We start from the raw sequence: 25,517 nt of genomic DNA on the forward strand, positions 1-25,517 counted from the left end.
CAGAGTATGAAAGCATCAGACATAGACAAGTTTTTCAAGGAGTTTAGCAGTAAAAGGCATAAAAAAGATGAGATTGTAGCTAGATTTATTGGATAGGGTAAAAAAGGCCCCAAGAGAGGTGTGTTTTTTTTGTTTTTGTTTTAGGATTAGAGATTACTAATATTTATATGCAGTTGGGAAGAAGCCAGTAGAAAGGGAGAGACTGGAGATACAAAAGGAGAGAAAGGTTAATTGCTGGACTATAGAATCCTGAAGGAATCAGGAAAGATTAGGATTCAGGTTTCAGACAGAGGAATTAGCTTTAGCAGCATAGATTCCTTTTCTTCTGAGACCAGAGGAAGAGGAGAAAGATTAGGGGATGATGATTCTGAGTTTTGAATAGTGAAATACTGGGTACTGAGGAATCTCACATTGATTACATGGCTTCAGTCTTCTCACTAAAGTGGATTTGTTAGATAATCTCAGCTAGATCCTCAGCAGTCCTATTCTGCTCTTAGCAATTTCCTATCTCATACATCATTTTATATTCCATACCTTTCTTCTTTCCTTTCCTAACCCTACTCCCATCTTCCATACTTGTAGCATGTTATTAAGGACCCTGTTGAGATCAAATGTAAAAATTTTTTTTGATGTAAGTCAGCTCAGTTTCCTGACTTTCTCCAGTCAACAAGTCAGCAAACATTTACTATGTGCTAAGTGCTAGGAATACAAAGAAAAGCAAAAAAAAAATCAGTCTGTGCTCTCAAGGAATTCAAGAATCTAATGGAAGAGACAACATGCAAACAAATGTACAAATAAGATATAGATGGCATAAATTAGAGATACTCTTAGAGGGAAGGCACTAGCAATAATAGAGATTGGGAAAGGCTTCTTGCTGGAGGTGGGATTTTAACTGGGCCTGAAGGAAGTCGGGGAAACCAGGAGATAGAAATGGGAAAGGATAACATTCCAGGAATGAGGTGCAGCCAGTGAAAATGCACAGAATAAGAGAATGGAAGAGTGTCTTGTGTGAGGAACAGCAAGGAGGCCAGTGTCACTGGATCATAGGTATGTGGAGTAGGGAGTAAAGTGTAAGAAGCCTGGAGAAGTAGAAAGGGGCCAGGTTTTGAAGGCCTTTAAAAGTTAAACAGGATTTATGTTTGATCCTGGAAGCAATAGGGAACTATCGGAGAATATTGAATTGGGGTGAGGGGTGATACGGTCAGACCTGTCACTTTAACAGCTGACTGGAGCATGAACTGGAGTGGGGAGAAACTTGAGCCAGGGCAGCCAGCCGGAATGCTGTGACAGTAATCCAGGTACAAGGTGATGAAGGCTTGCAGCCGGTAGTGGCAATGTCAGATGAGAGAGGGAGGACATACAAGAGATGTTACTAAGGTAAAATTGGGAGGACTTGGCAACTAATCAGATATGGGGGCAGGCAGAGAGAGAGAATGAGTAATGGAGGATAACACTTAGGTTGTGAGCCTGGGTCACTGGGAGGATTATAATACCCTCAACAGTAATGGGAACATTAGGAAAAGAGTAAGAGTTTTTGGGATAGATAATGAGTCCCATTTTGGACACGTTGAGTTTGGATCTGTAGGACATTCTTGCTAGCTATTGTCCAGTATCTTTTCTCCTTGAGAAAGCTGTCTCTACCCAGGATCTCCATTTATCCTCTCACTTACTTCTGAATCATCTATAATCAGGTTTCTGCCTTTATCATTTTATTGCAACTGCCCTCTCCTAGCCTTTTCTCAGTCTTCATTCATAGCCTTTGACACTGTTGATCACCTGGATCCTAACTCGTCTCTAGGTATTTTTGTGGTTTTCTTGTCACTCTTTTTCTTCCTACCTGTCTGACTTCTCAGTCTTCTTTACTGATCTTCATTCAGGTTCCCCAAGGCTGTGTCCTAGATCCTCTTCTCTTCTCTGTACTGACTTTCCTGGTAATCTCATCACTTCCCTTTTTTTTCAATTATCATCCCTGCACAGATGATTCCTAGATATATACCCTGAGCTGTAGTCCAACATTAACAATTGCATCTTGGGTATCTTGAACAGAATAGAAATGAGGGGCTGGAAAGAATGTACTCATCAAGTGAGTCCAAAAAAAGCAGGAGTTACCATCATACTATCAGACAAAGCAAAAACAAACATTCAAAACCTAAAAAGGGAATAACAAGGAAATTACAGTATGCTGAAAGGGACCATAGTTGGTAAACCAGTGTCAGTATCAAACACATGCTACAAATGCCTTAGCATCTAAATTCATAAAGGAAACATTAATCGAACAACAGGAAGACATTGACAGTAATACAATAGTGTCATTTCAATGTGTCTTTCAGTTTTAGATAAATTTAATAGATAAATAAACAAAAGTGAAATATAGAACTAAACAAATTATCGGAGAAATTAGAGCTAGGTGACACAGTGGATAGAATGGTGGGCCTGCATTCAGGAAGACCTGAGTTCAAATCCAGTGTCAGACACTTTCTAGCTGCATGACCCTAGTCAATTCCCTTACCCTCTATTTGCCACAGTTTCCTCAACTGTTAAATGGAGGTAACAAGAGCACCTACTTTGCAGGGTTGCCATGAGGATCAAGTGGGATGCTATTTGTAAAATTGGGCACATGGTAGGTAGGCACGATCACAATGCTTCTTCCTTTCCCTAAAATACTTATGGCATCTTTTAAATGGGACTACAAAAGAATATGTGTGTTTCTTACTGCCATATGGAATTTTTATACAAGTTGACCATGTGCTAGGACACAGATAATGCAAACAAATGTAAAAAGGCAGAAATATAAACATATCCTTTATAGACTGTAATGCAATAAAAATAGTGATCACTTCAGGGACCACAAACAGAAGAGACTGGAGACTTAAACTGGAGACTTAAAAGTGAAATCCTAAATAATGATTGGATTAAAGAACAAATTATAGAAACAATAATTAAATGAAAGAAAATGATAATGATAAAACAACATACCAAAATTTCTGAGATTCAGCTAAACAAGTCAGGAGAAAAATTATATTGCAACAAACATACATTAACAAAATAGAAAAAGAGAAGACAAATGAACTATATATGCATTTTTTAAAAATTAGAGAGCCAGCAAATAAACAAACTTTAAAAAATACAAAAGATAGATCTCCAAAATTAGAGTAAAAATAGACTAACTGGAAACTGAAAAAATTGCAGAAATGATCAATAAAACTAAAAGCTGATTCTTTGAAAAGACTTATAAAATTGATAAATCTTAGCCAGTCTGGTTTAAAAGAAGGCAGTAAATCAAATCAGCAAACAATCAAGGTGAAATTACAAACAAACCCAGAAGAAATCAAAAGAAAAATTAGAACCTGTTATGCCCAATTAAATGCTAGAATAGAGAAATAACTTTAAAAATATATAAAATACCCAAACTAACAGAAGGCCAAACAGAGATCTTAAGTAACTCATTCTCAGAAAAGGAAATAGAAGGGGCAGCTAGGTGGCGCAGTGAGTAGAGCACCAGCCCTGGAGTCAGGAGGACCTGAGTTCAAATCCGGCCTCAGACACTTGACACATGTGCTAGCTGTGTGACCTTGGGCAAGTCACTTAACCCCAATTGACCTGCCAAAAAAAAAAGCAAAAAAAAAAAAAAAGAAAAGGAAATAGAAGCCTCTGTAAAGTAATTATCAAAGAAAAAACTATGATCTTGTAGATTCATGGGAGAATTCTTATCACACTTTTATTTTTTCCCATTCATTTTCAAATCATCCAACTGCGATCACATAAACAGTATGTTTCTCATTTTTATTTCAACATTTAAGATATTCATAGATGGATTATTATATTCAGAGACATCTCCATGGCAGACACTACCAAAGCATACAGACTTTCCACAATGTTTGACAAACCTTACTAGATTTAGATTTAATGATTTTTATTTGATATTTTTTAGTTTTCAGCATTGATTTCCACAAGATTTTGAGTGACAAATTTTCTCCCCATTTCTACCCTCCGCCCCACTCCAAGATGGCATATATTCTGATTGCCTAGTTCCCCAGTCAGCTCTCCTTTCTGTCACCCCACTTCCCCTCCCCCTGCCATCCCTTTTCCCCTTACTTTCTTGTAGGGCAAGATAGATGTCTATGCCCCATTGCCTGTATGTCGTATTTCCCAGTTGCATGCAAAAACAACTTTTTTTTTTGAGCATCTGCTTTTCAAACTTTGAGTTCCAAATTCTCTCCCCTCTTCCCTCCCCACCAGATCTCCCTAAGAATGCAAGCAATTCAACATAGGCCACACATGTATCATTATGCAAAACACTGCCATAAATAGTCATGTTCTGAAAGACTAACTGTATTTCCCTCTCTCCTATCCTGTACCCCTTTATTCAGTGTTCTCCCTTGACCCTGTCCCTTTTCAAAAGTGTTTACTTTTGATTAGTTCTTCCCCCATTTGCCCTCCCTTCTATCATCTCCCCCTTTTTATCCCCTTCTCCCTACTTTCCTGTGGAGGAAGATGCCCAATTGAGTGTGTATGTTATTCCCTCCTCAAGTAAAATCTGATGAGAGCAAGATTCACTCATTCCCCCTCACCTGCCCCCTCTTCTCTTCCAATGAACTACTTTTTCTTGCCACTTTTATGTGAGATAATTTACCCTATTCTGTCACTCCCTTTCTCCCTCTCTCAATATATTCCTCTCTCATCCCTTAATTTTTTTTTTATTTTTTAGATATCATCCCTTCATATTCAGCTCATTTTGTGCCCTCTGTCTATATTCCCTTCAACTCCCCTAATACTGAGAAAGGTCTCATGAATTACACACATCATCTTTCCATGTAGGAATGTAAACAAAACAGTTCCACTTTTGTAAGTCCCTTATGATTTCTCTTTCTTGTTTACCTTTTCATGCTTCTCTTGATTCTTGTGTTTGAAAGTCATATTTTCTATTCAGCTCTGATATTTTCACCGAGAAAGCTTGAAAGTCCTCTATTTTATTGAAAGTCCATATTTTGCCTTGGAGCATGATACTCAGTTTTGCTGGGTAGGTGATTCTTGGTTTTAATCCTAGCTCCTTTGACCTCCAGAATATCATATTCCAAGCCCTTTGATCCCTTAATGTGGAAGCTGCTAGATCTAGTATTATGCTGATTGTGTTTCCACAATACTCAAATTGTTTCTTTCTGGCTGCTTACAGTATTTTCTCCTTGATCTGGGAGCTCTGGAATTTGGCGACAATATTCCTAGGAGTTTTCTTTTTGGGATCTTTTTCAAGAGGCGATCAGTGGATTCTTTCAATTTCTATTTTACACTCTGGTTCTTGAATATCAGGGCAATTTTCCTTGATAATTTCTTGAAAGATGATGTCTAGGCTCTTTTTTTGATCCTGGCTTTCAGGTAGTCCAACAATTTTTAAATTATCTCTCCTGGATCTATTTTCCAGGTCAGTGGTTTTTCCAATGAGATATTTCACATTGTCTTCCATTTTTTCATTCATTTGGTTCTGTTTTATAATACCTTGATTTCTCATAAAGTCACTAGCTTCCACTTGCTCCAATCTAATTTTTAAGGTAGTATTTTCTTCAGTGGTCTTTTGGATCTCCTTTTCCATTTGGGTAATTCTGCCTTTCAAGGCATTCTTCTCCTCATTGGTTTTTTGGAGCTCTTTTGCCATTTGAGTTAGTCTATTTTTTAAGGTGTTGTTTTCTTCAGTATTTTTTGGGTCTCCTTTAGCAAGTCATTGACTTGTTTTTCATGATTTTCTTGCATCACTCTCATTTCTCTTCCCAATTTTTCCTCTACTTCTCTTACTTGCTTTTCCAAATCCTTTTTGAGCTCTTCCATGGCCTGAGACTAATTCATATTTTTGTTGGAGACTTTTAATGTAGGCTTTTTGACTTTGTTGACTTCTTCTGGCTGTATGTTTTGATCTTCTTTGTCACCAAAAAAAGATTCCAAAGTCTGAGTCTGAATCTGGGTCCATTTTTGCTGCCTGTTCATGTTCCCAGCCAACTACTTGACCCTTGAGCTTTTTGTTAAGATATGACTGCTTGTAGAGTAGAGAGTGCTTTGTCCCAAGCTTTAGGGGCTGTGCTGCGGTTTTCAGAGCTACTTCTACACAGCAAGCTCTACCATACCAGTGCTCCTCCTCCCCCAAGAACCGCTAACCCGGACCACAACTCAGATCTAAGCAGGCTCTGCACTCCTGCTCTGATCCACCACTTAATTCCTCCCACCAAGTGGGCCTGGGGCCTGAAGCAACTGCAGCTGGAGCTCTGGAAGGAGCCCCAGAGCTGCACCACTTCCTCGCCCCTGGGGCCAGGGCCAATCGTGTACTCCTTTCATTCTGTTCCAGTAGTTTTTCCCACTAACCTTCTCTGTTGTCTTTGGTGTTTGTGGGTTGACAAGTCTGGTAAGTGCCACAGCTCAATGATTCAGGGTGCTAGGGCCTGTTCCGCCTGGCTCCTGGTCTGGTTGGTCCTGGGGTGGCCCACTCTGGGCTCTGCTCCACTCTGGTTCCAGCTCTGTGGGATAGACCCTTCTCAGTGACCATTCAGGCTTTCCTGAGCTGGAGCCCTGTTTCCCTCTGTTATTTCGTGGTTTGTGCAGCTCTAGAATTTGTTCAGAGCCATTTTTTGTAGGTGTTTGGAGGGACCTCAACGGGGAGCTTAAGCAAGTCCCTGCTTTCCAGCTGCCATCTTGGCTCCGCTCCCAACCTTACTAGATTTTAAAGAATAGCTTGCTACATTGTGTACAAATTATTCTCAAAAATTGAGAAAGAAAGCACCATGCCATATTCCTCTTATGAGACAAATATAGTCCTAATAGCTAAACAGGGAATGATAAAGCATAGGAAAAGAACTGTATCATTAAGAGACCAATAGCATTAATGAACATAATTAAAATTTTTCAATTAAATACTGCCAGACAGACTACAGTGATTTATCCAGCTAAGTCATATATATATATGGGATGCAAGAATGGCTTAACATTAGAAAATAATTAACAATCATATTAAAAACAAAAAAACATCCAAAATCACATGATTATCTGCAGAAAAAGTCTTTGACATATACAACACTTATTTATGCTAAAAAAACAACCCTACAATTATAGGCATAGAAGGACTTTTTTAATATCATAAAAATATATTTAAAACCAAACACGTGTCATATGTGGTGGAGATACACTAGAACTTTTTCCATTAAATAGGCAAGTAAAGCAAGGATGCCCACTCTACCCACTATTATTTGGTATAACTCTGTAAATACTAGCAATTGCAGCAAGACAGGAGAAAGAAATTGAAGGCCTAAGATAGGTATATAGGAGACAAAACTATCCTTTTTTTTGCTGAAGATGTAATGGTTTGCTTGGAAATTCCTAGGGAATCAGCAGAGATACAATATCTTTAGCAAATTTGGAAGCTATAAAAGAAATCCTCAGAAATCAAGTACATTTCTGCCTAATTGTAACAGAATCCTAGAGGCAATAATAGAAAGGGAAATTTCATTCCAAATAACTACAAAATGCCTAAAATGTCTGGGGATCAGTCTGCCAGAGCACACAGAAGATTTACATAGATTCAATTACAAAATGCGCCTTAAAGTAATAAAGAACAACTTAAATAACTGGAGAACTATTCAGTGCTCATGGCTGTGTTGTGCCAGTATAATAAAATGACGGTATTATCAATAGTAATTTATACTTTTAATACTATACCAATCAGATTGTCAAAGGGATCTTTTATAGAACTTGGTAAAATAGTAACAGAATACATTTGGAAAAACAAAAGATCTAGAATATCAAGGGACATGATGAAAAGAGGTTGAGATGAAACAAGAATAACGCTTCAGACTTCAGACTATATTATGAATGAGAAATCATCAAAACCATCTGATAGTGGTTAAAAAATAGAAAGGTAGGGGCAGCTATGTGGCGCAGTGAATAGTGCACTGGCCTTGGAGTCAGGAGGGCCTGAGTTCAAATCTGGCCTCAGACACTTAACACTTACTAGCTGTGTGACCTTAGGCGAGTCATTTAACCCCAATTGCCTTGCCTCCCCTCCTCCTCCCTCCCAAAAATAGAAAGGTAGATTAATGGAATAGACTAGACAAGGGAGAATCAGAAACAATAGAGCTCAACAACTCAGTATACAATGAACCAGAAAATATAAATTACTTAGGAAAGAACTTCCTATTTAATAAAAACTTCTGGGAGAACTAGCAAGAAGTCTGCTAGAAATTAGGGTTAGACCAACCCTTTACATTGTATTCCACAATACATTATAAATGGCTATGTGACTTTAATGATAAAGATCATGTTACTAAAAAGATTAGAAGAGAAACAGATCATACCTTTCACAGTTATGAGTAGAAAATATATTCATAACCAAATAGGGGATAAAGGCAATTACAAAAGATAGAGTAAGTAATACTGATTACATTAAACTGAAAAGCTTTTATACAGACAACATCAATGCATTTACAATAAGAATGGGAGCAGTAGAATAGGAAAAAACCTTTGTATACAATATCTCTGATGAGAGTTTGGTGTCTAAGATGTATAAACAATTAACAGAGAAGTCCAAAAGCCATTCACCAAATAAATCAGTGGTCAAAGGATAGGAATAAACTCTTCTCAAAATAAGAATTGCCAACTTTTAACAACCACATGAAAGAATTCTTTAGGTCACTAAATATTATTATTAGGTCACTAATATTATTAGGTCACTAATAATAAGAGAAATGCAAATCAAAACAGCCCTGAGGGTTTACCTCACACCCTGAAAATTGGCTAAGATTACAGAAGGTGGGGAATAGTCAATGTTAGAAGAGTTGTGGGAAGATAGTCATACTGATGCGTTGTTGATGAAACTGTTGATTATTCCAAACATTTTAGAAAGCAGTTTATATTTATATAAATGAAGTGACTAAAATGTCCATATCCTTAGGCCCAAAGATACCATTACTACACTTACACCCCAGGGAGACTATTGAAGAAAGTTCCCACATATACCAAAATATTTGTATCAACATTTTTTGTTCAAAGAATCAGAAACAAAGTAGATGCCCATTTATTAGAGAATGATTAAACAAAATATGGTACATGAATGTCATGGAATATTACTGTCCTGATGCGTGTGATGTGTGTGATGAATATAGAGAAACATGCAGAGATGTACTCAAACTGAGGCAAAGTCAGCAGAACCAAGGAAATAATATACCCAATATCTACAGCAATGTAAACAAAAAGAACAACTGCACACACACAACCAAAAATGAATGTGTCAAAATTAGAAAGAACGTGGCTCAAAAGAAGAGCTATGAGAAGACATTCCCACCCCACTCTTTTGCAGAAAGGTGAGGTATATGTTGCACATATTTTCAGACTGTTGATGTATCAGTTATTAGTTATACTGATTTTCCCCCTTTTTTGTCTTTAAAAATAATATTTGTTAGGAGGGATGGCCCTCTGAAAGGCAGAGAAATGCCAGGGCTAACTATGGTAACTTTAGTAACTATGGTAATAAACATTAGTAAAAACTTATTTTTTAAGAAAGGAGTGGAGAAGACAGGAGAGGTGTCTGAGTGATGCAAGATGAGGAGAGAATAAGAAAGAATGTCAGCAAATGACCTCAGTTTTTTCAGTGAAGTATGTGCTTAAGTCCTCAGCCAAGAGGGAGGAGGAAGCATTGTGGTGGGAGGGTTGAGAAAGGATGAGAAGTTGGAATAGCCACTGTAGTGAGAGGGGTAGCAAATCAGCTAGGAGAGGTAAAAATGGATTGCCTTATCACAATAAGAGCCAATTGAGATTATGCAAAAAATTTGTGGTGGATCTACTCTATACTGTTTCATGAATTTTCCCGGTACTAATCAGCAACAGGTATAGAAGGAAAGGAGATGGGAGTAATCCAGGGTTGGGATTTGACAAAGTATGATCATTACTAGGACAGGGGAGCAAGGGATTTGAGACTAGAGGGTAGAGTTTTGAGTCGAATGAGGAGGGAGCAGAGAGTTGCCAGTGTAGGCCTGATGATCTAGGAACAAATGGAGGAATTGAAGAAATGGAGCTCATGGTTGGAATGGAGAATAGAGATAGAAGTTGTAAGGCATAGGGAAAGATAAAATGATAAAATATTATGATTAGGTAAAGGAAGAGAAGCTTATATAGGAGTAGGGGGCATGGACTAATAAAATTAGGGAAAGAGTCAGGTAATCAGATTGTAATAAGAAGAGAAAAGTAGGTTTAATATAAGAAAATGAGAGTGGTAGAAAAAAAAAGGATTGTTGTTGGAGAATAGATCTTCAAAGTTCTAGATCTCAGAGATGGCACAATCTGAGAAATGCTGAGATTTAAGGTGTATGCCGGTTTGTGGCTGAATTGGGTTGGAAGAGGTCAAAGAATTGAGAGGTTAGGTTATTAGAGATATCTTCAACATCATTATTCCTTTGGGTTATATTTTCTTGCTAACATACTGACCAAAATAGAATTTGAAGGTTAAATAGTGTCAACAGTAAGTTGTAAAATTCTTTGCTTAAAGTGTCTATAAGAACATATAACTTACTGAAACTTCCATCAGATCATAGCAGGAAAGTTCCAGATCATGTTGAACAGTATCTGATTTTTTGTTCCATGTTTGACAGGGACTACAAAGACAATGCCATGTTGGCCCAGTTAATTCAAGACAAACTAGATGCCTACAAAGCTGATGACCCAACTATGGGGGAGGTAAGGTCTAAAAGTTACTTGGTTCTTTACCTAAGTGAACAGAACTGAGTGAGAGAGAAATAGAAATACTATGCAAAAGATCTACATTAGTAACACATGATCTTGTAAATGCTACACGTCAGATATATGAAACACTTGTGGACGATGACAATTTTCATATTGTTCCTTATGCATTTTTGAACCTAGTTACTGGCCTTTTGAAAACCTCTGAGAAGGTTATTCTGTGTAATTAGGGGAGAGGGGAAGGGCAGGGGAGATTTAACTTCATGGTTCATATCTTAGTTTGAAATGAAGGCCTTTGTACAAGCATAATACTGCTTCTAGATAATAGTCTTGCTTTTGACTAGGTACAAATGCAAGATGTCTTGCTCTTTCATGACTTAGGGTCCAGACAAGGCTCGTTCCCAGCTCCTCATCCTGGATCGTGGTTTTGACCCCAGTTCTCCTGTGCTTCATGAATTGACCTTTCAGGCTATGAGCTATGACCTGTTGCCTATTGAGAATGATGTATACAAGTGAGTATAGTAATTATAGACCTTAAGTATGACTGCCTTCCAAATAATCTGGGAAAACCTTTAAGTCTACTAAAACTTTCAGCCAGCCTACCCACACTCTTGAGGTCCACATAGGTTTTAAGATATGCCAATATTCTTTACTACCTGACAGGCTTAAAATGTTATTTCTGTCAGATAGCTGTTTGCCTTCTTAATACTTGGGAAATTCCTGGTTTGCTCATGAAATCAGTGCTTAGAGAGAAGAAAATGTTTGGTCTTAGAAAAAGGTGGAACACTAACAACACAGTTTCGCTGATTAGTTTGCAGACTTCCAAAAACCCACAAAATCAGCATTTCCATATGTAGAGTTATGTTTACCATATTAAAGGAAAAGCAGAGTAATGCTTTATGCAGTGAGCCTGTAGTCCTCTGCTAGATTGTGTGACTGTGATATGTGGTTTTTATCCTATTTTTAGTTAAAAGCTATTAAATATTATTGGACAAGGACCGTCACTAAAATGTTTTAGTAAAGTCCTTATTAATTAACCTCTTTTGACTCTTCAATACAGAAAAGGGGTTCTATCCTTCACAAAAAGGGAAACTTTTTTCCAGGCATAAAGCTCTCATTGGGGCTTTCTGAATACTGAAAGCCAATCTTTTCTTGTCGTGGAATGTTGTTACAATGCTGTTATTTTAAAACTACATGCTGTCATTAATTATTAAGGTTGAAATCAAAGTTTTGAAGAGAGATGACTTCTACCTTTTTTCAGTTACTGTCTTGAAATTAATAAAATCTTTCTTGACTAAATATATTTATAATTTTTGTTGACATATTTTATTTTGACACAACAGACACTTCCCAAGAAACACCAAACATATACACAGGGTATTATGTTGCCTGAAAACAGTTAAGCATCAGACCTAATGACTGATGATACATCACTCTTTACTTTTTTAGTTTACTAATTGTTAACAGAAAGCATGGGTACATTAATTTTGATGGGATAGTACCAACATTGTCTTTTACATTTGACCTGAGTTGGTTTCCTTATAGTTTTATCTTTGTTTAAATTGTAGTTGTGTGTATTACGCATTTGTCTCAGCTTTCTTAACAGTATCACTTCATACAGGTCTTCCCCATTTTTCTGAATTTTTCCTATTTGCCATTACTTATGTGCAGCAATATTCAATTACATTTATGTTTGTTCAGCTGTTGCTCAATATTTGTTGTCCAACTAAGTCTTAATAGCTTCATATATAGAATATACACACAACTGACTTCAGGCAGATAATGAAAGCTATTTAGAAACCATGTATTTTGGGAACCATTCCCAGATTTTATTCCAGAGAAGAAAAAAATTTTTTGACCTTTTCCTTAAGTAGGTAAAAATTGGTTCTGGTAGAGAACATACAACCTGACACTTTGAATATATTTCTAAATTAAAGTCACAATTTCATTCAATCTTCAGTTTATCTCCATGCCCTAGTGATTATCTCCTATGTTGAATGTTGCTATAGTAGACCAGAAGTGACACATTAGATGGGTATGCAACTTAGTATGGTTGTCCTGGATGAAATTCTTACTGTGTAATGAAAGAAAGCAAACTGTCTGGTAGGAGGCAGGGAACAGGATCTGTAAGAACAGATGTATTTCTCGAGTGAGAGCTTTCTCCACCTGAGTTAGATCTTTCCTCCAGGTATGAGACAAGTGGGATTGGAGAAGCTCGAGTAAAAGAAGTTCTTCTGGATGAAGATGATGATCTGTGGATAGCTTTGCGTCACAAACACATTGCAGAGGTATCCCAGTAAGTGTTTCTCTTTTTCCCATTTGTTCTCAATGAATGAATTTTTTTTTATATTTAACAACTTCCAACAATGTTTTTAGACTGAGTAATACAGACTGAATGCTGAGCTAGGAATGGTTAAACATAACTTCTTTGCCTGACTGAGCTGCCAAACTGCTGATTTGTGTGAACAAGTCCTGTTGTTTCTCTGAGTCTTTGTTTTACCAACTGTAAAATTAGGGTTATACCAGTGCTGTACTAGGAATGTAAGGAATTATGGGAAGCATTTGGGGCTCTTACAGACAAGTGATTTATAAATATGTAAGATTAAAATTAGAAGCATATTAAGTGATTATTAAAGTCTAATTTTTATTGGAAAGATCCATATGTAACAAGCATAATTCAAATTTCTTTTAGGTTCTTCTTTATCTCTTGCATTTTAAATTTGATATTCCTCTTATTATCCCATTCAGATTTTCTGAGAGGTAGCTGATCTCTCTTAAGTGTGTCAGATCTTGAAGATGTTTCCAATACTGAAATCCTCCCATTCTGCTTTATAAAAAATAACAGACTCTATGTCTGAACCTATTCATGTCATTCATACCTTCATAAGGAAGGGAGAGTGGGAGAATGATACAGTAATTAATTCAGTTGAATAGATCATGGTGCTAACGTGGCCAAGGTCATTCAGATATATCTGTTAGCTGTTCACTTACCAGAGACTGCTGTTGTTCAGGTAAGAGAGTCTGGATGGATTGTATATGCAGATCCATCAGCAATGTGAAAAAACAACTCAGTATATATGCCCTATTTATGGTGGACCAGTGGCATCAGTCAGTAGACAGTAAGCATTTGTTAAATGCCTACTATGTGCTAGTCACTGCTAATTACTGGGAATACAGAAAGAGGCAAAAGACAGCCGCTCACAATCTAATGGCACAGACAGCAAGCAAACAGATATGTACAAGGAAGCTATATATAGGATAAATAGAAAATAATTCACAGAGGGAAGGCACTAGGATTAAGAGAAGTTGGAAAAGGTTTTCTATTGAAGATGGAATTTTACTGGGGATTTGAAGTGAGCTGTGGAAGCTAGGAGACAGGGATGAGAAGGGAAAGCATTCCAGGCATAGAGGACAGCCAGAGAAAATATCTGGAGCTGAGAGATGGAGTAGCCTGATCTTGCTTGGAATAGTCAGGAGGCCAAGATATTGAAGGTTATGTGGTGGGGAGTAAGGGTGTAAGAAGACTGAAAGGAGGGGATGGAGTCAAGATGGCAGATTAGAGCAACCCAGCTGAACTTATTCACCACTCCCCTCCAAACAACTTTAAAAAAAACACCTCAAATCAAATTTTGGAGCATCAGAACCAACAAAAGGTCAGGGTGAGACATTTTCTGGCCTAAGAAAACTTAGGAGGTTGGCAGAAGACGTTTGTGACACTGAAGTGGAAGCCTGACCAGAGCCTATACGTGCCGCAGCAGCCACAGTGGCTCCAGCAGTGGCTTTGCAACTGTCAGCCCAGAGGCAGTAAGGGGGTTGGACAACTGGTGAGAAAGAGATTACAGGTGGACCCTTTGCTGGCACTGGGTACAGCTGGCACTGATTGACAACTCTGCTGCCATTATGCAGTTCTGAGTCACAGTTCCAGAGTGGAGAGGAGCACAGAGGTCAGTCACAAGGGAGCAGGGACCCGGGTTGCAGTTCCAAGGCAAAGAGAGCACTAGTGCTTGTGGCTGCAGGGAACGAGGGCCCGGCCTATTCTGGCAAAGACCAGAGTGCAGATCAGGAAAACAGTGGCCATTATTCTCCCAGGATCACACCAGGTTGGAAGCACTAAAAACTTACAGACCCCCAGAACTATCTCTGAAAATAGCATTATGAAAAAGCCTGAAGCTTGGGACAGTGCCTCTTCACCCCCAGGTGAGCAGAGTCCAACTTTAACATAAAGTTCAAAATCAAGAAATAGGCTGGAAAAGTGAGCAAAGAACAACAAAAAATTAATTTGACTATAAAAAGGTGCTACAGTATCAGGGAAGACCAAGATATAAACTAAGATGATGACAACAATGTGACAACAGCTACAAAGCCTCAAAGTGCTAATTGGACCAAACTGAACAAGAATTCCTAGAAGAGCTAAAGAAAGAGAAGAGAGGTAGAGAAAAAATTGGGAAAAGAAATGACAATGATGCAAGAAAATTATGAAAAGAGAACAGTGTGGTAAAAGAGGCACAAAAATTCACTGAAGAAAAGAACTTAAAAAGCAGAATAGACCAAATGGAAAAGGAGGAGCAAAAACTCACTGAAGAAAAGAACTTAAAAAATAGAATTAGGAGGGAGAGGTCCTAAGGAAGGGCAGGGAAGGCCAAGGTGGTCCCGGACCCAGGGTGCGCGGAGACACCGAAGGCCCTCCCCAGAGAAGCCCTAACTAAGCCCTGGAGCCTTGGGGAAAGGGGCTGAGTGGCCTTCGGCAGCCCTCGGAGGGAGCAGCCCAGGGAACTGGCCCTGCGGAAGTTGGCTGAGGCCCGACCTCCCGGGGGGAGGAGAGGGCTCTCTGGGCAGCCGAGGGGCTGACGTAAAGATGAGCAGCTCAGAGGAAGTATCATGGATCTCATGGTTCTGTGGGCTTCGTGGCAATAAGTTCTTCTGCGAGGTGGATGAAGACTATATCCAAGACAAGTTCAACCTCACAGGGCTCAATGAACAGGTGCCCCACTATAGGCAGGCACTAGACATGATCCTCGACTTGGAACCTGATGAGAAGTTGGAGGACAACCCCAACCAGAGTGACCTGATCGAGCAGGCAGCCGAGATGCTGTATGGACTGATTCATGCCCGCTAAATCCTCACCAACCGTGGCATCTCCCAGATGTTGGAAAAATACCAGCAGGGAGACTTTGGCTATTGTCCCCGTGTATATTATGAAAACCAGCCCATGTTGCCCATTGGACTGTCAGACATACCAGGTGAGGCCATGGTGAAGCTGTACTGCCCCAAGTGCATGGATATTTACACCCCCAAGTCGTCCAGGCACCACCACACAGATGGTGCTTACTTTGGCACTGGCTTTCCTCACATGCTCTTCATGGTGCATCCTGAGTACACGCCCAAATGGCCTGCCAACCAATTTGTGCCCAGGCTGTATGGCTTCAAGATCCACCCTATGGCCTACCGACTGCAGCTTCAGGCAGCCAGCAACTTTAAGAGCCCTGTCAAGGCCATCCGCTGACTTGTCTCCTCCCCTCCCCCCCAACACCTCAGGATGTGACACTGTTCCCCCTCACCCCAGTGTACACACACACACACACACACCCCTTTCCAGAACCCCTAATGGTTTTTATTTTAAATTAAGAAGTCATTATTGTGGTGGTGTGGTGGGAGTATGAAATAAAGTGGAGGAAAAGGCAAAAAAAAAAAAAAACAAAAAACAAAACCAAAAAAAAAACCAGAATTAACTAAATGGAAAAAGAGTTACAAAATCCCACTGAAGAAAATAATTCCTTAAAAATTAGAATTGGGCAAGTGGAAACTAATGACTCCATGAGACATCAAAAAACAATAAAACAAAGTCAAAAGAATGGGGGGAAAATAAAGAAAATATGAAATATTTCATTGGAAAAAGAACTGACTTGGAAAATAGATTGAGGAGAGATAACTTAAGAATTATTGTACTATCAGAAAGCCTTAATCAAAGAAAGAGCCTAGGCATTATATTTTAAGGAATTATCAAGGAAAACTGCCCCAATATCTTAGATCCAGAGAGTAAAATAGAATTGGAAAGATCCACTAATCATCTCCTGAAAGAGATCTCAAAATAAAAACTACCAGGAATATTATAGCCAAATTCCAGAGCTTCCATGTTAAAAAGAAATACTTTGAGTAGCCAGAAAGAAACAATTCAAATATTGTGAAGCCACAGTCAGGATTACTCAAGGTTTAGTGGCTTCCATGTTAAGGAGCAAGGGCTTGGAATATGATATTCCAGAAGGCAAAGGAGCTAGACTTACAACCAAGAATCACCTACCCAGGAAAATTGAGTATAATCCTTCAGGAGAAAAAGAATGATATTGATGAAATAGAGGACCTTCAAGTATTTCTGATGAAAAGACAAGAGCTGAATAGAAAATTTGACATTCAAATACAAGGCTCAAGAGAAGCATAAAAAGATAAATATGAAAGTTATAATAAACATTTTAATAAAGTTAAACTATTTATATTCCTGTATGGGAATATGTTATATGTAACTCCTAAGAAATTTGTCATTGTTAGGGCAGTTAAAAGGATTTTAAGTAGCAGAGGGTATAGATGTGAGTTGATTTTGTGGAGATGATCTCCCCCCCCTCCAAAAAAAACAATAAAAGGGTAAGAAAGAGGGGGAAGAGAGGTAGGATGGAGAGAATTTTCTCACATAAAAGAAGTGTACAAGGAAGAACTTTTACAGTGGAGGGGAAATGGGGGGGGCAATTCTTGAACCTCAGTCTCATTGGAATTGGTTCAAAGAGGGAAGAATATATACACACATACAGTTGTTTATAGAAATGTCACTTACCAAATAGGGAAATGAGGGGATAAGAGAAAGGGGAGGTGGGGGTAAAGGGGATGATAAAGAGAGGACACATTAAGGGAGGCAGTGGGTAGAAGCAAAGTAGACTTTTGAGGAAAAAAAGGATAAAAAGAGAGAGAAGAACAAGAAACAGAAGAAACTGGGAGGGAGAGAAATACATAATGATCATAACTGTGAATGTGAATTGGATGCATTTACCCATAAAATGGAAGTGGATGGCAGAATGGATTAGAAACCAGAATATGTTTTTTGCAAGAGACACAGCAAAACAGAATGACACACACAGAGTTAAAGTGCTGGAGCAGAATCTAATAGGCTTCAGCTAAACAAACAAACAAAAGGCAGGAGTAGCAGTCACTATCTCAGACAAAGCAAAATCAAAAATGGACCTAATTAAAAAGGGTAATCAGGAAAACTACATTTTGCTTATAGGTACCATAGCAATGAAGTAATATAAAAAATGTTTATAGCAAGTTTCTCTGATAAAGGACTCATTTCTCCAATATATACCGAGTATAGAACTGAGTCAAATTAATAAAAATAAGAGCCATTCTCCAATTGATAAATGGTCAAAGGATATAAACAGGCAGGCAGTTCTCAGAAAAAAATACAAACTATCTATAGTATATGAAAAAATGCTCTAAATCACTATAGAGAAAGGCAAATTAAAGCAACTTTGATGTAACACTTCACACCTACCATAAATGACAATTCTGGAGGAGATGAGGGAGAAATAGGTACACTGATGAACTGTTGGTGGAGTAGTGAACTGCTCCAACCCTTCTGGAGAACAATTTGGAACTCTGCTCAAAGGGCTATCAAACTGTGCATACCCTTTGACCTAGCAATACCACTGCTATCTATATCCCTAAGAGATAAAATGAAAAGGACTTATATGTACAAAAATATTTATAGCGGCTTTTCATCATGGCAAAGAATTGGAAATCAAAGGGATGCTCATCATGTGGGGAATGGGTGAACAAGTTGAGACATATGATTGTGATGGAGTACTATTGTGCTGTGAGAAATGACAAAGAGGAGTGGTTTCAGAAAGACATGATGAGAACTATTTAAACTGATACAAAGTGAAATGAGAAAAACCAGGAGATCATTATACACAGTAACAACGTTTTAATGATGATCAGCTGTGAAAGACTTGGCTATTCTGTTCAATACAGTGATCCAGAACAATTCCAAATGACTCATAATGAGAAAATGATATCCACTTACAGAGGGAGAACTAATGAACTCCGCATGTAAACTGAAATATAATTTTCTCGTACTTTTCTTGCCTTTTTTGGAAATATAGCTAATTATGGAAATGTTTTTGTATGATTTCACATGTATAATTGATATCACATTTTTGAATTTTCAGTGAGTGGGGGAAGATGGAAGGGAGTGAGAGAATTTTGAACTCATAATTTAAGAAGAGAAGAGTGTTTAAAATAAATCATAAATTGGAATTTTTTTAAAATAAAATTTTTAAAAAGAAGACTGGAAAGGTGTGGTGGGAGAGGAGGAATATATTAAGAAGGGCTTTTGAATGCCAAACAGGATTTTGTTGGGAGAAAAAAGAGAGAGCACAATATTTTTATAGTACCTACATAGAGGCAGTCTCTAAAAGTTACCTTCTCTTTTCCAGGGAGGTCACCCGTTCTCTGAAAGATTTTTCTTCCAGCAAAAGAATGAACACAGGCGAAAAGGTGAACCTATCACTGATGCTCAAATGTAATTTAAATTAATCCTCAATTTCCCTTTATTATAGATAGATAAGAAAAGAGGATTGAGCTGAAGGTACAGAATTAGGAAACTGGGGGTGAGAATTTCATCATGTTAGGTCAAATATTTACTTTTGTTTTTCTCTAATTTTACTGATTTCTGAATTTAAGGTCTAGATTGGCCACTCAGTGTGTGGCTAAGCTTAGTTCCTTTTCATTGCCCTGTATTCCAGTATTTGCTGCCTTGAATCATTTTGGGAAAGCAAAGACGAGCCTTCTTACGACTTTTTAGCTGGTGATTATATCAGTGGACAGACCTATTGAACTCATGAGAATATTCATGTCTGTAGAGGATTTCATGGGCTGTGAATGTTTGAGAGTGGGACTAGGCTTTCATGCAAGCGTTTATTAGTAATAAATAATGGTAAATATTTGTTGAGTTATTGAATTGAATGATCCAGTTAGGAATTATTTCGTACATTGAAACATAAACTTTGCATTCCCTAAATCACAAATAATATTTCTCATTGGCACCAAATGTTTCTGGACTTTAAGAGTTCCCTGAGCCTCTTCCCAAAGGTAACTACAGTATTTATATAGTTTTTTAGCTAAAAAATAGAACTCTTATAGAGTCATGCCTTCAGTTGACTACTTCCTCAAATTAAAAAGTTTATGTTAAGTTTCACAGAATCACAAAATTTGAAAATAGGAAAGGACCTCATTAGCTATTATCATATGATATTAGAAAACTATTTTACAGAAGCAGTATGTAAATAATGTAGACAAAACACTGTGCTTTTGTTTCCCTCCAGACCACTATGAGGGACCTGTCACAGATGCTGAAGAAGATGCCACAATACCAGAAAGAACTTAGCAAGGTATGATGATCCAAAAGCCCCAAAGTGAATCATCAATAGAGCTATTTTCCTTAATAAACCACATTACTAGGGCAGCTAGGTAGTGCAATGGGTAGAGCACCGGCCCTGGAGTCAGGAGTTCAAATCCGCCCTCAGACGCTTGACACATGTACTAGCTGTGTGACCTTGGGCAAGTCACTTAACTCCAATTGCCCTGCCAAAAAAAAAACCCCAAATAAATAAGCCACATTACTCTAATTTTCTGTTAGAAATACTTAGAAGTTTTGGTTTTCAGGGCCTTTTTAGTAAGAAATTATTTAGGTAGAGGCAGAGATGCATAAGGACCCTGTGGTGTCATAAAATGGCTCCTGAAGCAGTTGCTGATGATGCCATATTGTTCCATGCTTCTTTCATTTTTCATTTCTCTCTTTCTTTCTTTCCTTCTTTCTCTCCCTTACAGTATGTAGTAGGCCTGCCAGTGACAATTAGTGGTATCTGCAGGCATTACTTTGCCCCACCATAGCCAAAGAATTTGATAAATTCTTTGGTAGGGAGAATTCAGAGAAAGAGTAGATGATACCTATTTAATTTTATTAATGAGTGTCTTAACTACATAGTTTCTATGATTTTCCTTCCTAATGCTTATTGTAGCTGTAACAAAGACCTATGTTCAGGTCTTTGATTTCAGTTAACATTTTGATGGTTTTGGCTGCTTTCATAAGTTAAGTTAGAAGATGAAACATGAAATTTTTTTTTGAACTGGGACACAAATGTCCAATTGAGAAGTTCTGTTTCCCTGTTTTCTCTAGCTCAAGTATTTGAAGTCTTAGGATGTTTATAGTAGTCATTTAGTTACATAGCATTGTTCGTTGCATAGTATTCTTCTTTATAGTATTCAACTCATCTGCACCTTGCTGAGGACTGTATGAAGCACTACCAAGGCACTGTGGATAAACTCTGCCGAGTTGAGCAGGTAGGCCTTTTTCAGTCTCTGGTAAATCCTTTATCCTATGCATTTATCCAGGTGAGTCTTAACTTTATACCTTCAACATTCTGCAGAATCATGGGAAATAGACTAGATGGTATAGTCTGTACTCCCTGGATCCAGTACAGTTCCATTCTCAATGGTAGGACCTAAATTGGATTGGAATGCTGTGCTGTGCTGTTTGGATATTGCATGTTTGATTACTTCCAAAGCCACCAAATGGCCAGATGTGTGAGCTTAGTAAGCAGATGCTGATAGTGCTAGCTGAATTTCTTTTGTGAATTTGGATTTGCTTTTTCTTTCTCTTGGAGTCTGACCAGCTCACAAAGACTAGGAAAAAATCAGAGAGAGAGAGAAAGTAGCCTACTAGCAAGTTAGAGGGACTGTATGACCACTTAGACTGAGAATGAGACTTAGATTAAATTAGATTTCTAATTCTACCTCTGCCACCAGTTCAATAATTATTTCTAATTTCTTCTTACAGAAGTTTAGGATAACTGTATTGACCCATCTCTCAGCATGAATTACATGGAATAACTAATCATATGTCATATAAATAGGATATTACTAAGTTAACACCTACCTAACCTAAATGCACTCTTAATTTCCAGGGAATGGAATAACTAATCATATACTGTATAAATATGACAGTACCTACCTAACCCAAACGTACTTCTTGATTTCCAAGAAGAGATTCCAGGGAAAGAGAAGATCATTGAGAACATTCTGAATCCTCATGTATACCCCTCTTTCTAGTTTCACAGTCAAATTCTGAAATTGGGACCACTTCTTGTAACATTTGCCATCATGTTTTAAGATTCAGAGAATCCCAGAATTACATAATCCTAGAGTTGAAAAACTCAAAAGTCATCTAGTCTAACCCTGCCCAAAGAATGCATACTGTCTGTAGTCAGAGACAAGGACTATAACAGACCAGCCGGCTCCTCAGGAAACTGCTTAGACTGCCTCATGGGTGAAACAAACAGGAAGACTTTGGGGCAACATTAATTCAAAAGTACATGGGATCTTTCAATCAGTCACTCACTCAATAAGCATTGTCGGGTAACTACTATATTCCAGGCACTGTGCTAGGTACTAGGGATACAGAGACAAAAGTGAAACAGACCTTACCCTTAAGGAACTTGCATTTTATCAGGTGAGACAATATATGCGTAAATAAGTATACATAGAATAAATACAAGGTACATTTTGGCAGGGATGGGTCCTGACAGCTAGGGGATCAAGAAAAGATCCATGTAGAAGGTGTTACCTGAGCAGAGTTCTAAGAATTAGACATGAGGTGGAGATGTATGCTAGGTATGGTGCAGGGGGGTGCAGTTTTCAAATTAGTCTATTATGCTGGGACACACCAAACATTGTTTCCAAAAGAACTTGAATGCAAAGAAAAAAGTTGAAGATTCAGTAAAGACTAGAGGCATATACACCTCAGACTCCCAAAAAAGTGATTTCGTTCCAACATGAAGTCAGGCAATGTTTGAGTTGACAGGAACGGGCGTACCAAGACAGGCATGGCATCCTCACAGCAGGAAACACTCCAGCCCCTCGTGTGAAAAAGTGTATCCCTTTGTGCACAAAATCTCTGTCCTTTCTATGCCCTTTTTGGAAAGGGAGTTTTATGAGGAAGCCCAACTAAGATTGATGGAGATGCTGTGTAAGTGCCCTGGAACTCAGCAAAAAGGATGGAAGGCTTTGGTAACAATTAACTTAAGCAGATAATTTTTGTCTTCTTATTGCTTTGGAAAGTAGCATTTGTTCTTTTTTCTCGAGATCTCGCTAACCTTCCCTAATTCCATGGAAAAGATTATTTTATTAGAGTATGTTATTGTAAGATTAGTCATGGCTACTTAAACTATACATCTCAGCCACAAAATTTGTATCTTTCCAAGGCCTTGTTATTGACGTGTTCTAGCTATGACTGAGAAAGACACCATTAAGGTATATGTTTTCTGTAGGACCTGGCAATGGGCACCGATGCTGAAGGGGAAAAGATCAAGGACCCCATGAGAGCTATTGTTCCTATTCTGTTGGATGCAAATGTCAGTACTTACGACAAGATCCGCATCATTCTTCTCTACATCTTCTTGAAAAATGGTAGGAGTTTCAGGGAGGGTAACAGACAGTTTCTAGGAAAAATGGAGAATACAAAGTGGGACTGCCACGGCATGGGGAAGCAAGGGGGGGAGAAAATAGTTCAGCAGCTATGAAAGAGAAAAGGGAAATAGCAAGAATTAGCTAGTTATTTCCTTTTGAAAAAACATACCATAGATTTAGTTATCCATAAAGAGCTAAAGCAACCTTGATAATTTGAGTATATATTCATGATAAAGATGTTGTAGAGAAATGGGTACTGGGGGAGAATGAGGAAGCATAGATCGAGCCTTTATCTGTTCCATGTTTACTAGGTGTTTAAATCTCAAATGCGTTCTGACTCTGCTTTCATATAACCGTTTTTATCGACATTTGAGTATCCCTATAGAACACGTGTGCTAACAACAAAGCTGTCCTGCCCAGATTTAGACTAGTGTATGTATAGGAGGAGGAATTCTTAAAATACTAGAGCTATATGGGAATGGTGAAAAATTTTGGGGAGGTTAAAATAATGAATATCTTTGGACTGAAATAGTAGTGATGTCCTTTAAGCATTTAACCTAGTATGTAGAATAGGGGAACTTGGGATTTAGTTTTAACTGTAATCACAGGCATGTAACTTTGGACACTTCCGTTTTTTAAATTGAGTATGTTAATTATTATTTCCTATTCTCCACACAGGCAGTTTGTGAGAATAAAGAGTGTTTGGTTATTCTCTTATAATTCAGTATGGTTAGTCTTCTGGTTGGGTTTGTATCTCACTGTTCCTTCAGGTATCACTGAAGAAAATCTGAACAAGCTGATTCAGCACGCACAGATCCCCCCTGAGGACAGTGAGATCATCACCAATATGGCGCACCTGGGAGTGCCCATCATCACAGATGTAAGTCGCCTACCTCTCAACATAGGGACTGATTTCTCGCACTGGGAATGGCCGTGGCGAGGTTCGGTGACGGTGCTCGCTTTGGGGAAGAGCGGGGGAGCGCTAAGGCTCAGTAGCGTCTGCAGTGATAAAACTAGAAATTAGAATTAAGGAATCTTACTGATGTTGGTCCTGATAGTATTTCACACCCTCCGAACTGTCAAAAAGCCTTGACAGCAGCCTTGAGAGCATTTCCACGGGGAAGTCAGGGCTTCAAAATACACTTAATAGGATCGTACTCAGGTAACCACTGGATCTCAAGGGACCTCAAAGAACACTTAAAAAGAACTCCCCTGTGAACTTAGCTTGTCAGACTTGCCATTTATAGATATTTATCTACCTCCATACTGACTAGCATTGTTTGCTAGAGCACAGTACAAAAGGTCAGTAAACTGCATAAAAACAAAAATTCGATCCCACAGTCAGACTGCCCCCTGTTCTTGTCCCACTCCATGATACATGGTATGTATTTTCAAGAGAGTTGACCAGGTTGGCCCATGGCAGTCCAACCTCGACAGTGGAAAAAACAAGTGAAAACATAGTCCTATTGATGATGAGTCAGTAGTGTCATCTTTGTAGGCAATGGACAACATATTATTGGTGATCTGCCTGTGCTTTTTAAAAGAATTTACAAAGCGATTTAGGTGTTTGACTTACATTTCTTATTGCTCGTAGCTCTGAAGAGGTGACCGTAGGATCACCTTAGGCTCAGTAACACTTGGATGATTAGATTAGAACATCAGAGTCAAATTCCCTACAGGTTCCCAAGAGGGTTACTTTTGGAGCAGTTGCCACTTAACGGTTCTGCCTGGAGGCTGATCTCCTTTAAATAATTTGTCACAGACATTCATTCTGTAGAGGTCACTCACCGATAACAGCTAGCAAAAAGTGACTACCCTTGTCTTTGGTTCAAAACCAAAAACACTGTAGCTTCTTCTGAGTCCTCTAAACTCGTAGAGTTCTGTGTGATCCAATTCAAAAGTGGACCTCTGACTAAGAAACTAATCCTTTGTTTTCAGTCCACTTTGCGTCGCAGAAGCAAGCCAGAGCGGAAGGAACGCATCAGTGAGCAAACCTACCAGCTCTCACGATGGACTCCAGTTATTAAAGACATTATGGAGGTCAGTGATGGGCTGCATGGTTCATGACTTTTCTGTTGATAGTTCGATTTTCTTTCCTTCCTTAGTAATTGAGGCAAGGTTATGTACCCAGTGACCGTGAGACGATTTGATGATTTGAATCCAAGGACACATGAACCTTTCACCTGTTTCGCACTTAGCCTACTCTAATACTGCTATGTTCAAGATCTCCTTATCTGTTAGATTGTTTATGTGAATTTGCTTATGTTGTCGATGTGAACATTCTTTCAAATCACAGAGAC

The 25,517-nt window shown here is 38.5% G+C and overlaps 1 protein-coding gene and 1 pseudogene across 2 annotated transcripts in view; both read left to right on the top strand.

Moving 5' to 3' along the window:
• STXBP1 (syntaxin binding protein 1) overlaps positions 1-25,517 on the top strand; it is a 91,875-nt gene that overhangs the window by 50,476 nt on the left and 15,882 nt on the right. For both annotated transcript variants that reach the window (XM_036750542.1, XM_036750541.1), the window contains exons 8-16: positions 10,620-10,704; positions 11,089-11,219; positions 12,896-13,003; positions 19,188-19,248; positions 20,076-20,141; positions 21,013-21,093; positions 23,079-23,217; positions 23,988-24,097; positions 25,156-25,257. In XM_036750542.1, coding sequence (XP_036606437.1) covers positions 10,620-10,704; positions 11,089-11,219; positions 12,896-13,003; positions 19,188-19,248; positions 20,076-20,141; positions 21,013-21,093; positions 23,079-23,217; positions 23,988-24,097; positions 25,156-25,257 — 883 coding nt within the window. The remainder of the gene's footprint in view (positions 1-10,619; positions 10,705-11,088; positions 11,220-12,895; positions 13,004-19,187; positions 19,249-20,075; positions 20,142-21,012; positions 21,094-23,078; positions 23,218-23,987; positions 24,098-25,155; positions 25,258-25,517) is intronic.
• LOC118843123 lies at positions 15,557-16,210 on the top strand (annotated as a pseudogene).

Source organism: Trichosurus vulpecula, chromosome 3 (genome assembly GCF_011100635.1).
Source record: "Trichosurus vulpecula isolate mTriVul1 chromosome 3, mTriVul1.pri, whole genome shotgun sequence".
Taxonomy (NCBI): Eukaryota; Metazoa; Chordata; class Mammalia; order Diprotodontia; family Phalangeridae; genus Trichosurus; species Trichosurus vulpecula.